The sequence below is a fragment of the Dipodomys ordii genome, unplaced genomic scaffold (genome assembly GCF_000151885.1).
Source record: "Dipodomys ordii isolate 6190 unplaced genomic scaffold, Dord_2.0 Scaffold31, whole genome shotgun sequence".
NCBI classification, from domain to species: domain Eukaryota; kingdom Metazoa; phylum Chordata; class Mammalia; order Rodentia; family Heteromyidae; genus Dipodomys; species Dipodomys ordii.
Genome location: NW_012267247.1, coordinates 8,669,022 through 8,681,252, shown reverse-complemented (window position 1 = coordinate 8,681,252; position 12,231 = coordinate 8,669,022). Strand labels below are relative to the sequence as shown.

Below are 12,231 nucleotides of genomic sequence, written 5' to 3'. Positions count from 1 at the left end.
TTACCTCCTGCTGGGTCTGTGCCCTCTGCTGCCCATTCAGCCCTGTACGGTGTTGAGTGGCCTTGTCCAGCTCAGGTAGTGTACCCCGGTGCCTCCCTCCATTTCCACCTTGCTATGCCTGGGACCCCTGCTGGCTGACCTGGGCCTCTAATTGCGATTCTACTTGTTGTCTGAAGCATCTCATCCTGGTCTATGTATCTCATCCTGTTCTATGAACTGCTCTGTGAGCTGGGACAAGTCTCTTTTCTTTGTCTGGCTTTGATTTTTTTTCCCCCCACTTAGGAGGAAGGCTGAGCCTTCCAAACAAATTCTCTGATGCCTTTTTGTATCTGATTTCACCCCATGGACCTCACTGAGCAAGAGACACACGGGCTGGCAGCTCACTGGCTGAGGCCACTGTCCTACATTTCTCGGGATCTTTAAAGACTGCCCAGTTGTGTCACTGTGTGGCCACGCCTATTTATATGGGAGCATTTGTGGGACACTTGGTGAGTGTGTGCTGCTGAGTTTCTACGAGGAGTCCTATTCTGGGTCTTTCTTTGTGGCAGTCATTCACCAAGTACCCAATGAGGGCTTTAGCACACTTTTGGGGGCTCTCTCTTTCTCTCTCTCTCTCTCTCTCTCTCTCTCACACACACACACACACAAATATAGAGCAAAGTGGGCCATCCAGGGTTACAGCTTGTCTCAGTTACTCCATTTCTGGGTGTTTTGGGACAAGTGACATTGCTCTTCTCAGAGCCATTCTCATTGCTCTTCTGAGTCACTTTCCGGCTCTGAGAAATGGGGGAGTAGGCCTGATCTTGACCTTGCTGATTTTCTCCATGTGGTTTTGGGAGGGGCATGAACAAAAGCAGGAGTTTCCAGGCCTCAGTGATACTGCCTGGGTGGGTCCCAGGCACTGGCCCTGGCAGAGCCGGGAGGAGAGTCGGCAGCATCCTCACCTGCCTGGTAGCTGGCCAGGCTCGAGGCTGCCTGCTGGGAGCAGGGCGCTGGGCTAAGCTCTCTGGCCTTTGATTCTTTTGATTCTGTTCCCTGCAGGCCTCGAGCTGCTCAGAGCGTGAGCCAGGAGCAGCCATGACCCGCTGGACATCCCTCAAGGCCTCCCGGCCACACAAACCTGGCCCCTGGGATCTGGTGGGCTCTCACCGGCGTCTGAATGCCCTGAACCTGGCTGCCTCTCCTTGGAGGGCCCAGGAACCTAGGGCTGAGCTGTCTTCCCCGCATGGCCCCTGGGTTTCCCAACCCCATCGGTCCTCTGCTTCTTGGCCCAGGCAGAAGCAACATCCACCATTACGGCCCCAGGTCTCAGCTCCACAGACCCATGGTGAGGTGGTCAGCAGAGCAGTTGTAGGGGAGGATGGCAGAGACCCCCTGCAGTGCCAGGGGTCCACTTGCCTTGAGTTCAAGTGGTGTGGATCTATTCAATTCTCCTGCTTGGTGGCTGTGTGTCTTGGAAGAAGTCATGTAACCTCCCTGAGCCCTTCATAGGCTGTTAGAGGATGATTGAGGGTTGTGTCTGGCCCCATGTGCCATGCCTCGATGGCTCTTCTGTGGTTCTCAAGCCTCCAGGCTGTGAGTCTTGTCCCTGTCTGGTTGCAGGGTCCAGTAGTACTGTGACCGACGGCATAGCCCCCGGGAAGACCTCCCACTCTGCCTGGTCACCATGTTCACCTGAGCCTAGGTGTTGGGATCAGAGGAGCCTCCAAGAGCCGGCTAGTGTGGATGTGGCCAGGAGTGGTGCCATATATCAGGGCTGAACCTGGCACTGCCACCTCTTCTGGAGGTGGGGGGGGGTCTTAGGCAAGCCTCTTTTCTCCCTCTCTGATGCTGGCATCTGCGGACTGTTCTGCCTGGCATCTGGCATCATGAGTGCCCAGCCTCCTGAAGACCTTCTCCTGGGGGCCTTAGTGTCTTCCCAGTAAGATGGTGGCAGGTAGCTGACGGAGGGATCACCAACCTCGTGGTATGGCTGCGTGGGGAGGCAGTTCCTGGGTTTCCCAAGGTGGAGAGGTGTGTGCCTAGCCCCTCAGTGTCCTGCCATGTCAGCGGCTCCAGCTCTCTCCCTGCTTCCAGCCCAGCCCAGCCTGCCTGGGACAGGCTGGAGTCCAGATGGCCCTGTGGCCATAGAGCCAGGCAGCACCATGACCCCTGGCTCAGCTCGGCACCAACAGGCGGGCATGGAGCCCATGGGGCAGTGGGAAATGCACATGGCTTGTGTCCTGAGAATGACTGGGGATTGTTCTACTGGCTGTGGTGCTGGGCTACAGGGCCTGCTCTAGGAGTATTGGTGTGTGTGTGTGTGTGTGTGTGTGTGTGTGTGTGCACATGTGTGGACAGGCTTGTCTGCAACCTGGAGTGAGCCAAGGGCTGAGGAAGGGAGGAGGTCAGTCAGGGTATCCCTGTGTTTCCTGTCAGGGTACCCATTTTAGAACCACCCTTCGTGACTATCCATGACAAGGAAGTCACAGCCGTGGCCTATGGGTGGGTGCCAGTGGGAGCTGTAGGTGAGATGTGTAAGAATTGTGCGTAAAGTGCGGGTGTCTGAAGTGACAGGGGTCTGGGGCTTGGCAGGCCCAGTTCCAGGCCTGAGAGTCCGACGGTGAGCAACAGAAAACACCCTGCTGTCAGGGAGCTTGAGGGTCTCTGTGGGGATGGCAGCCAGTGCCTCCCTGTCGGCAGGATTACTGCCATTGTTATTTTCCCCCCGAGGCCCTTGCTGTGGAGTGACAGAAGGGATGGGCACAGCAGGATGGCAGCACTGAGCCATGTTGCCTGAGAGAGGCAAGGCAGCCGGGGGAGGCTGTCTGGGAGTGAGGCTTCCAGCTGGGGGAGGGGGGAACAGCTTCGGAGGTGAGGTCCGAGGGGTCACAGAGCCCCCTGTGCAGGCTCTGTGGGTTCCAGGGTCTTCTGGCTTTGAGCAATGGAAGGAGAGGATTGGACAGATCATCCATAGGCTCCCCGAGGACACAGGGAGGCTGCTGAGGCGGCCCCTGCGCTGGGCCAGACCGGTGATGGCTGGAACTGAGGCCCAGAGGCCGGCGAAGGGGTCCCATCCTCAATAGATTTTTGGAAACTGAGCCTTTGGTGTAGGAGTTCAGAGTCGGGGTTGGGACTGGAGTTTCTGGGAGGCTGTTTTCTGCGCTGAGAAGGTGGAATATAGAGCCAGTGGGCTTAGAGTGGGCCAGATGATGGGGACTCGGAGCAGGGTAAGTGGGGGGCTGGAACATCTGCCAGTCCCCACATGGGGTGGGCAGAGGAGGCGGGTCTAGCCACCTGCCCAGTCAGACGTGCTTTGTCTTCTCTGTTGCAGGAGCCCCCTCCCCTGGAACCAGCGTGGGGGCGGGCCAGGGCCTCCCCACCCCCGGGATGACGGCAGCGAGCCGGGCCAATCCCTACAGCATCGTGTCCTCGGAAGAGGACGGGCTGCACCTGGTCACCATGTCGGGGGCCAACGGCTTCGGCAACGGCAAGGTGCACACGCGGCGCCGGTGCCGCAACCGCTTTGTCAAGAAGAACGGCCAGTGTAACATCGAGTTCGCCAACATGGATGAGAAATCGCAGCGCTACCTGGCTGACATGTTCACCACCTGCGTGGATATCCGCTGGCGCTACATGCTGCTCATCTTCTCGCTGGCTTTCCTCGCCTCCTGGCTGCTCTTTGGGGTCATCTTCTGGGTAATCGCTGTCGCCCACGGCGACCTGGAACCTGCAGAGAGCCGTGGCCGCACCCCCTGCGTGATGCAGGTCCACGGCTTCATGGCAGCCTTCCTCTTCTCCATCGAGACACAGACCACCATTGGCTATGGGCTGCGCTGCGTGACAGAGGAATGCCCTGTGGCCGTGTTCATGGTGGTGGCTCAGTCCATCGTGGGCTGCATCATCGATTCCTTCATGATCGGTGCCATCATGGCCAAGATGGCGCGGCCCAAGAAGCGGGCACAGACGCTGCTGTTCAGTCACAATGCCGTGGTGGCGCTGCGTGATGGCAAGCTGTGCCTCATGTGGCGCGTGGGTAACCTGCGCAAGAGCCACATCGTGGAGGCCCACGTACGAGCCCAGCTCATCAAGCCCCGGGTCACCGAGGAGGGCGAGTACATCCCCCTGGACCAGATCGATATCGATGTGGGATTTGACAAGGGTCTGGACCGCATCTTCCTCGTGTCACCCATCACCATCCTGCATGAGATCGACGAGGCCAGCCCGCTGTTCGGCATCAGCCGGCAGGACTTGGAGACGGATGACTTTGAGATTGTGGTCATCCTGGAGGGTATGGTGGAGGCCACGGCCATGACCACGCAGGCCCGTAGCTCCTACCTGGCCAACGAGATCCTCTGGGGCCACCGCTTTGAGCCAGTGCTCTTTGAGGAGAAGAATCAATACAAGATCGACTACTCACACTTCCACAAGACCTATGAGGTGCCCTCCACGCCACGCTGCAGTGCCAAGGACCTGGTGGAGAACAAGTTTCTCCTGCCCAGTGCCAACTCCTTTTGCTACGAGAATGAGCTGGCCTTCTTGAGCCGTGACGAGGAGGATGAGGTGGACGGAGACCAGGATGGCCGAAGTCGAGACGGCCTCAGTCCCCAACCCCGGCATGACTTTGACAGACTCCAGGCCGGTGGTGGTGCCCTTGAGCAGCGGCCCTACAGAAGGGAGTCAGAGATCTGAGTGCCCTTGGTCTGGGTGCAGCGTCTACTCTGACAGGGAGAGGCACCGACATCCTTTTGGGGCTCAGGGTTTGAGCAAAACAGGGCAGGTGCCCCCCCCCCACCCCCAGGTTGCAGACTCAGTAGCGTTTTAGTCATTTTATGTTTCTTTGCAGTAGTCTTGAAGGTTGGCGGGAGAGCGGGTGGCCAGGGTGGGCAGCCCCTGGCTTCAGAAGCCAACATGGCCACAGGGGCAGGAAGGTGGCTTCTTGGGATCATGGGCCATAGGAGCCACAGATTTCTATTTGAAGATAGATGTGCAGTCTGCCTGGAAGCAGGTGTGTGTGTACGCGTGTGCATGTACACATGTGCACACGCACACATGTGCATACACGCACACCTTGCTGGTTTTTAACTTGGGGAGAAGATTTCTGCTTTTTTTCCCCCCAACCTTAGCTTGGATAAGACTGTTTACCAAAAACCAAACAAGATGAACTAACATATGTTTTGAAAAAAAATTTTTTTTTTTTTATTTTGTGGGGTAGGGGGAGGACAATTAGGATTCCATGGGTCTACTGCAATGTAAGTAATTGGATGGAGGTTCCAGAAAGTTCCTTGAGACTTGTCTGAGCTCTCCTTTATGTATGCTAGGGTCCCCCAAGGTTCATCATGTTGAGGGGGTGAATTAGGTGGTCTGGGATGGAAGACCCGAAACCATATGAATGATCATAATAAAAGCTTTTGAATGTCACTGGGGTGGGGGTAGGGGCTAGGAAGGAAAGGATGTGATCTTTTTGAGTTTGACTTTGTACCTCAGAGGTGTGTCTCAGGGCTGGGTTTTGGAGCTGCTCTTCAGGGTCCACTCCCCCCACCCCATGCTCCTGTTTGCCTCTCTCTCCATTTCTGCCCAGGGCTTCCACCTTCCTCCCCCCCCGTTTACCCCCCCCCCCCCCGCATCATGAGGGGTGGTTGGAAACACAGGAGTGAATGATCCTTGGGAAGGGATGCAGGTTTCCACACACAGAAGGTGTGGGTCAGCCCCGCTGGACATCCCCATTGCACCCACAGCAGGAGTTGTGCCTTAGAGACCCTGGGTTGTCCGGTTCTAGTTGTTTCTGTTTTGATCAGACTTGCTCCTCCTCCCATGCTGTCTCCCCCTTCCCCCCTCCTTTCCCTGCCCTGCCCATGAAGTCCCTACCACCCTCTCTGTGTGTGCCTTGGAAGGTGCCAAGGCTTTACCCACCTGACTTATGGCTACATTCCTGCCTGTCTCCCCCTCCCCCCTAAACCTGGGGCAGTACAGGTAAGCCTAGGAAGGCCCAGCCCAACCAGGCTTGTTCCTGGAAGGCAGAGGAAAGATTTCTAAGAGAAGAGAGGGATCATCAGCCTCTCCCTCCTTCTGAGATCACTAGGGGAGTCTCAAAACAGTGAGTTAGTTCCAGGGGCCTTAGGCTGGGCCCCTTCTTCTGCCTCTTCCATTCCCCCCACCCCCGGACTGGGTACCACAGAGAGCATGATAGCCAGGCAGGAGGCTTTGAGGTGGGTACCCTCATCAGGAAGATGTTGGAGGCCCTTCTGTCCTGAGTGTCCACTCTGCTGCCCTGTCTTGTTCCTGTAGCTGGCAAGTGGCTTTTTTCGCCCCAGCGGCCAAGCAAACCTTGTCCCCTCTGGACCAGGTTGTGCTGGTCCACAGTGATTAGGAAAGCCCAACCTGGGCCCTCACGGCAGCTCAGAACCAGGGGCCACCAGAGACTTTCTGGCTCAAGTGGGAAAACTGAGGCAGAGGATGGGAAAGGGGATGTGCAAAGTCATGCAGTGAGTAGGTGAGGTGCATTTAGGGAGTTAGGGAGAGGCAGGGGTGTGGGATGAGGCTCCCGCCTTTCCTATCTTCCCTTTCCTGGAGGCTCAGGGGCCACGGGGCCTCTAGACTCTGTCAGCTCTCTGCAAGGCACATGGGCAGGAGGTTCTAGGGTAGGCCTGACTGTAGCTCCCCACAGTAGCCTCAGAGTCCACCCTCATTCTTGGCCTAGAAGACTTTGACCAAGGTCTAGCTCTTCCCTCTCAGGGTCTGTTGGAGGCCTCTCAGCTCCTTGGCCTTTGTCCTTGAAGTCTGGGTGGCTCTCACAAACTTAGCCCCAGGGTGTGGGGTGAAGTCATTGTGGCCTGTCCCTGGTCAGATGGCCAGACCCAGGGACAGGGAGGGACAAGGGTGCCTCTGCTCACTGGGTGAGGGGACCCAGGTTTTCTCTGCCCTTCCTGGGCTGGTAGGACAACTTTCTACTCTCTGTGTCCAGAGCGAGCCCTGGGACTCCAAGTCCCCAAAGCCCACACCAGACCATCTCAGTGGCCTGGTGCACGCTGGCCTCTGGCTTATACCCACCCATGTTCCAGTCCCCAGACCTTGCGGGAGAGCAAGCTGCCTTTGATCTCTCGCCAAAGGCAGCCCGATGCTACATTTTCAAATTTCTCCTGCCCTCTTTTTCTCCTTCCCTGTATTTATTTATTTATTATTTATTTATTGCTTGTGCTAAAGACCAAAATAGTCTCCCTCTTTAGTGCACCTGATACTGGAGGCCACTAGGAGGAGCAAAGGAAGACCTGGCCCCTGGGGAGTGCGTTGGGAGGGGAGGTATGCACACTGGTGAGTGTACAGAGGTGCACATGTGATTGTCTTCGTGTGAGCGAGATGTACAGGTATGCACATGGGTGGTTTGTGTATGTCTACCCATGGGCATGTGTGTGTATGTGTGTGTGTGCGCACGCGCGTGCATGTATTTTCCATAAGAAGGACGCTTGACTTCCCTCCACAGATGTGAGTACAATCCCACTTAAGGTTCCCTGTCCTTCTGCCCTGATCGCAGTCTGCGAGCAGTTGGGTGCCTGTGTGAAGGTGAATGCCTACACCTGGATCATGTGTTGGAGGCTACAGGCGTGTCCGTGTGAATACATGTCCATGTGTGCGTGCGTGCATGCATGTGTGTGTGTGTGTGTGTGTCCTGGGGTGTGTGTGTGTGTACGTGAATGTCAGTGGGGTGGTGTGCCGTGCGTTACTCAGAACCGGGCACCACCCTAAGCCCTTGCTGGTGCTGTGCCGCCTGGTCCCCGCCCAGCTGAGGGCCTGGGGAGGGGCGGGAGGGAGCCACTGTTGGGAGGCCCCTGTATGGGGTGTCTGCCCTGCGTGAGGTGATAGAATGTCAAATCTATTTTAAATGGTGAAACTGGAGAATTTTCAAGTTATTTTCAATACCTAGCAGTATCTAAAGACATAGGCGATGAGACTAGACCACATTAAATGCATTTTGATCTCTTTGAGTGCCACTGTGTCAAGATGTGTGTCTGTTGCCTGCCGGGCTCCGCCCCATGCTGAGTGGTCATGCTTCTCAGCTCCTGCATGCTGGCCTGAGGGGCTCTCAGGTCCAGTCTTCAGGGAGAGAGTGGTACACGGTAGCATCATTGGGGTAAAAGGACAGACGTAGCCCCCTTGCAGGCCCCAGGGTGGTTTTCCAGCCTGCACAATGATTCCAGGCAGCTACCTCATTATCCCTGGCTGGTGCCTGCCCCTTCCTTCCTTCCTTCTTTCCTTCCTTCCTTTCTTCCTTCCTTCCCTCCCTTTCTCCCTCCCTCCCTGTGCACTTTTGTGGATCCTTCAAAGCTTTAGATCTGGGAGGGCTGGCCTTGAGATGGGCAGCCCTGTTCCCTGCAAGAAAGGAGAGAGGTGGAGGAGCCTGAAGAGGCTCTGTGATACCGTCTTCTGCTGGGATGACATGAAGTTCGCTGGGGCTGGAGCAGCGGGTGGAAGGCAGGGGTTGCTTCTGGCACATTTCTGGAAAATGACTTACATTGTGCCCAAGGCCTCGGACTGGGATCTCCCTTGGCTGAGGTCTTTAGGGAGAGAATTCCTTCATTTACCCTGAACTGCCCCCCTCCCCTTTCCCTAGCCAAAGACCCAGAGGACCCCTCCAATCATCAGATCTAGGTCATGATCCCCAATGATCAGATAAGTCAGTGTGGTTCACTGGGAAAGGTGATATGAAGTTCAGGGTGTGGAGGGATGGGGAGGCTCAGGCCACAGAGTCTTCCTGGAAGAATTTGCCTCTGGTGAGACCGACTCCTGAGCTGGTCTGAGTTTGGTCCAGTGGGAGTCTCTCTTCCCCTAATCCTGGTGCCCTCCTGAGACTCATGTCAAAATTCATGCCAACTGGTGGGGGGGTTACACTGCTTTGTCCCCAGGCCTTTCCCACAGCAGGTCTGGGCCCTAAGGGCTTGAAGATACAGTCCCTGTTGGAACAACCCATTGCTCAGATTTTGCCACCAAACCTCATGTCTCTCCTTCTCCTCTCTCCTGGCTGTGCTGATGACATCTCAAAGGGCCCTGGGTCAGAGATCCCAGGCTACTGGCTTACCGAGGGACCTAGAGTGGATTCCTTTCCCTTCCAGCCTCAGTCTCCCCATCAGTGAAGAGTGTATTGGTAACCATTACAATGGCCTCTTGCAGACTTGTTGAAAAGAATACAAAAGGATCTTTTCTTAGCTGAAGTACTTGGAGAACATGGTGGACTGGGTCACAGCTAGGAGACAGAGTCTAGCCAGGAGACCAGCCTGTCCTGCCTCATCAGGGGGGAAAGAGCCACTCAGACTCTGCTTTTGGACAGGTGGGATTGGGGTAAGGGTGATTGGGCCACTGCTAAAGGTGAAGGTGTGAGTTCTGGAGGCCTGTCCTGGGCATGTCTGGCCAGGCAGGCCCAAGAGGCCATGTTACCCTGTTTTAGAGGAAATTAAAGACACACTGAAGCTCTGATCAAACTCACTGGGATCCAAACTGGGACTCAATTAGACCTGGAACCCCAAACTATCCTTTGTCTTTCATGTTGGATCAATGGGCCCACATACCCCACATTTCCAGAGCATTGGGCTTCTGGGACCTCTGCCCACAAGTGGCCACACAGCTGGAGTCAGAATCACAGCCAATAGAGGGGCAGCCCACGGAGGGTCTGCCTGGGCACATGTCCAGCAGCAGAGGCCCCAGGCCTCAGCCAGATCAGAGCTGCCCATTTGTTCCTCAGCAAGAAGGGGTTCTCTGGGGACACAGCATCTTACCGTACCCATTCTGGTCTGGAAATCAGAATGAATCCCCATAAAATAAAAATAAAATTCCAACTGTTTCTGGCTACCTTTTCCCATGTAGCTCCCGCCTTCCCTGCTCAGCTGGCCTTGCTTCTGTTCCAGGCTCCTTACCTCTAGCTCGTATCTTGAACACACTACATTTTCTCCACCCCAGGACCTTTGCATGTGCTGATTTCTCTGTCCAATAATTTTTTTTTCTCAGATCTTAGCCAATGTGGCTCCTCATCCCTTAGATCCAGTTCTTCCCTGAGTAGGTAGGTATAAGAGAGACGGCTGAGATTCTCCCTCTTGATGCAATTCCACCTAGCTGTCTTTCCCTGGGTTAGCTTGCTGCCTCTCATTTCTGGGGCTGGGACCTTGACCAGTGTATGGGTTGTCATTTTGTGTTTATCCCAAGCCCTAGGGTCAGGAACAAGGCACAGAGTGTGCTCCATGTAGACTTAGATGGATGGAGCCTGGCGCCTGTGGCCTTCCCACCTCTAAAAAGCACTCTGCAGGCCTGGCAAACTTGTAGCCCCCTTCTCCTGGCCCAGCCTAGACAGAGTCTACTCACTGTCACCACCAAGGAAAGCAGTGCCCAGCCTGGAGCTGGAGCTGCTGGAAACCCAGAGCCAAGACCTGGGGCAGGGGGATAGGGAGATGGCGAGTTCATACTGCGGGGGATTTGGGCCCCACCTGAAAGGCTCAGTGCCCATGAACTAAAGAAAACAGGTTAGCCTGGCACCTGGATGGTCTGGGTTCTGGATGCTGCCTCCAGATGCCTACTGCAGCCATATCTGAGCCTCAGTTTCCCTATATGAGAAGCGAGGACTCCATTCCTTTGACGAATGTTTATGAGCTGCCTGTGTGCTGTGAGCCATGGAGCACTGGGTGGTGAGGAGCCAGCCAGGCCAGCTCCTGCTGTCCAGGGTTTTGGGTTCCTAGGCCTAGGGAGCAGATGTGAAGCAAGGACTTGGAAGTCTCTGGAAGTACAGATTTTGGCACACGGGTCACTCAAGGGAGCACTCTCCAGGGGATTGGTAGAGGAAGGACCCCAGAGAGCAAGGAGTTGGAGGAGGGATGTTTGTCACCAGAGCACAGCTCAGTGGGTCCTCCCTCGGTGAGTGAAGAGCTTTGAGGACTTGTCCAAGGGTCTTGTCCAAGGACTTGTCCCAGGGTCTTGGGATCTCCGCCTCTCAGTCCTGGGAACGGCCACATCTGTTCTGAGCAAAGTAGCACCGGGATGGGTCTCCTGAGAAGGGACCAGTGCTCCTCCCAGCAAAGGGGGTACAGGCAGTGCAGCGATCAGAGTAAGAAAATACACTGAGCTCCCAGGGCGGGGCGCAAACAGGGGAGGTGTGGCTGGCTGAAGGAAGCAGGATGGGCCTTCCCAGAGAAGCGATGCTTTCTCTAAACGTGGCTGAGCAGGTGATTGCCAGGCACAGGGGGAGGGGTTCTCAGGAAGGAGGACCTGTACGGGAGGGGGCAAGGAAGGGAAGGGTGGGGTCAGGCTGGGGCGGGGTGGGACAGATCTCAACACAGGTTCCCATGGTTACTGTGTAGACCCACTGGTGGGCCCCATGGACACCATGCAGAGTTCTGCCATGGTTTTCCTCTGGCTGAACAGGGCTGCATACCCTCTCAGGAACATAATCCCCCTGAGAACAGACCAATTTTTCTTCTGTGTGTGGATACTGGGATTTGAACTCAGAACTTGGTTGCTGTCTCTTAGCTTTTTCACTCAAGGCTGATGCTCAACCACTGAGCCACACTTCCACTTGAGGTTCTTTTTCTTTTTCTTGTTAATTGGAAATAAGTCACTCAGATTTGTCTTTCCCCAATTGGTTTCAAACCACGATCTTGGATCTCAGGTTCCTGAGTAGCTGGGATTATAGGTGGGAGCTGTCAGCACCCAGTGAGAGAACATGAATTTAGTCTTCCTTATTCATGACATTGTCCCAGAAGGAGCTCAATAAATCCTTACATGTGCTCCCATGAGGTAGAGCCTCAGGAAAAAGGAGTGATAGCAGCCGTATAGTGACTTCTTGACTCTGGGAGGGTCTGGGTAGGGGTGGTGACCACCAGTGATTGGGAACAAATGCGTAGGACCAGAAGGTCCAAGAGACCTTCTCTGTGAGGAGGGACTGCAGGCAGGCTACACAGCCCTAGTCCTAGATTCGGGATCCACCACTTAGCAGCTTCTTATAATGTTTGGTGTGATCTGCTTTTAGAACAATATTTTGGAAGGGATAAGAGAAACACGGGGGCCTTCACAGGAAGCATTTAATTGAAATGCAGTTGCCACTATGAGCGAATCAGTTGGTAATTATAAATAGCTGCTCTTCTTTGCTAGGCACTGGTTGGCCATCTGCACTGACCTTCGCCTCTCTCTGTGGTGAGTGCATCCTTCCTCTTCCAAACTCATGGGCCATGTGAATGCCTCCTGCTCTGCGGTGGCATTGCTCCTGCCACTGTCTAC

The 12,231-nt window shown here is 55.3% G+C and overlaps 1 protein-coding gene across 1 annotated transcript; it reads left to right on the top strand.

Moving 5' to 3' along the window:
- The first annotated feature begins 1,077 nt into the window (after window positions 1-1,077).
- Kcnj12 (potassium channel, inwardly rectifying subfamily J, member 12) lies at window positions 1,078-4,871 on the top strand. The gene is made up of 2 exons (XM_013016432.1): window positions 1,078-1,327; window positions 3,314-4,871. The coding sequence occupies exons 1-2, from the start codon at window positions 1,078-1,080 to the stop codon at window positions 4,669-4,671; spliced, it is 1,608 nt and encodes a 535-aa protein (XP_012871886.1). The 3' UTR covers window positions 4,672-4,871.
- The last annotated feature ends 7,360 nt before the right edge of the window (window positions 4,872-12,231 follow it).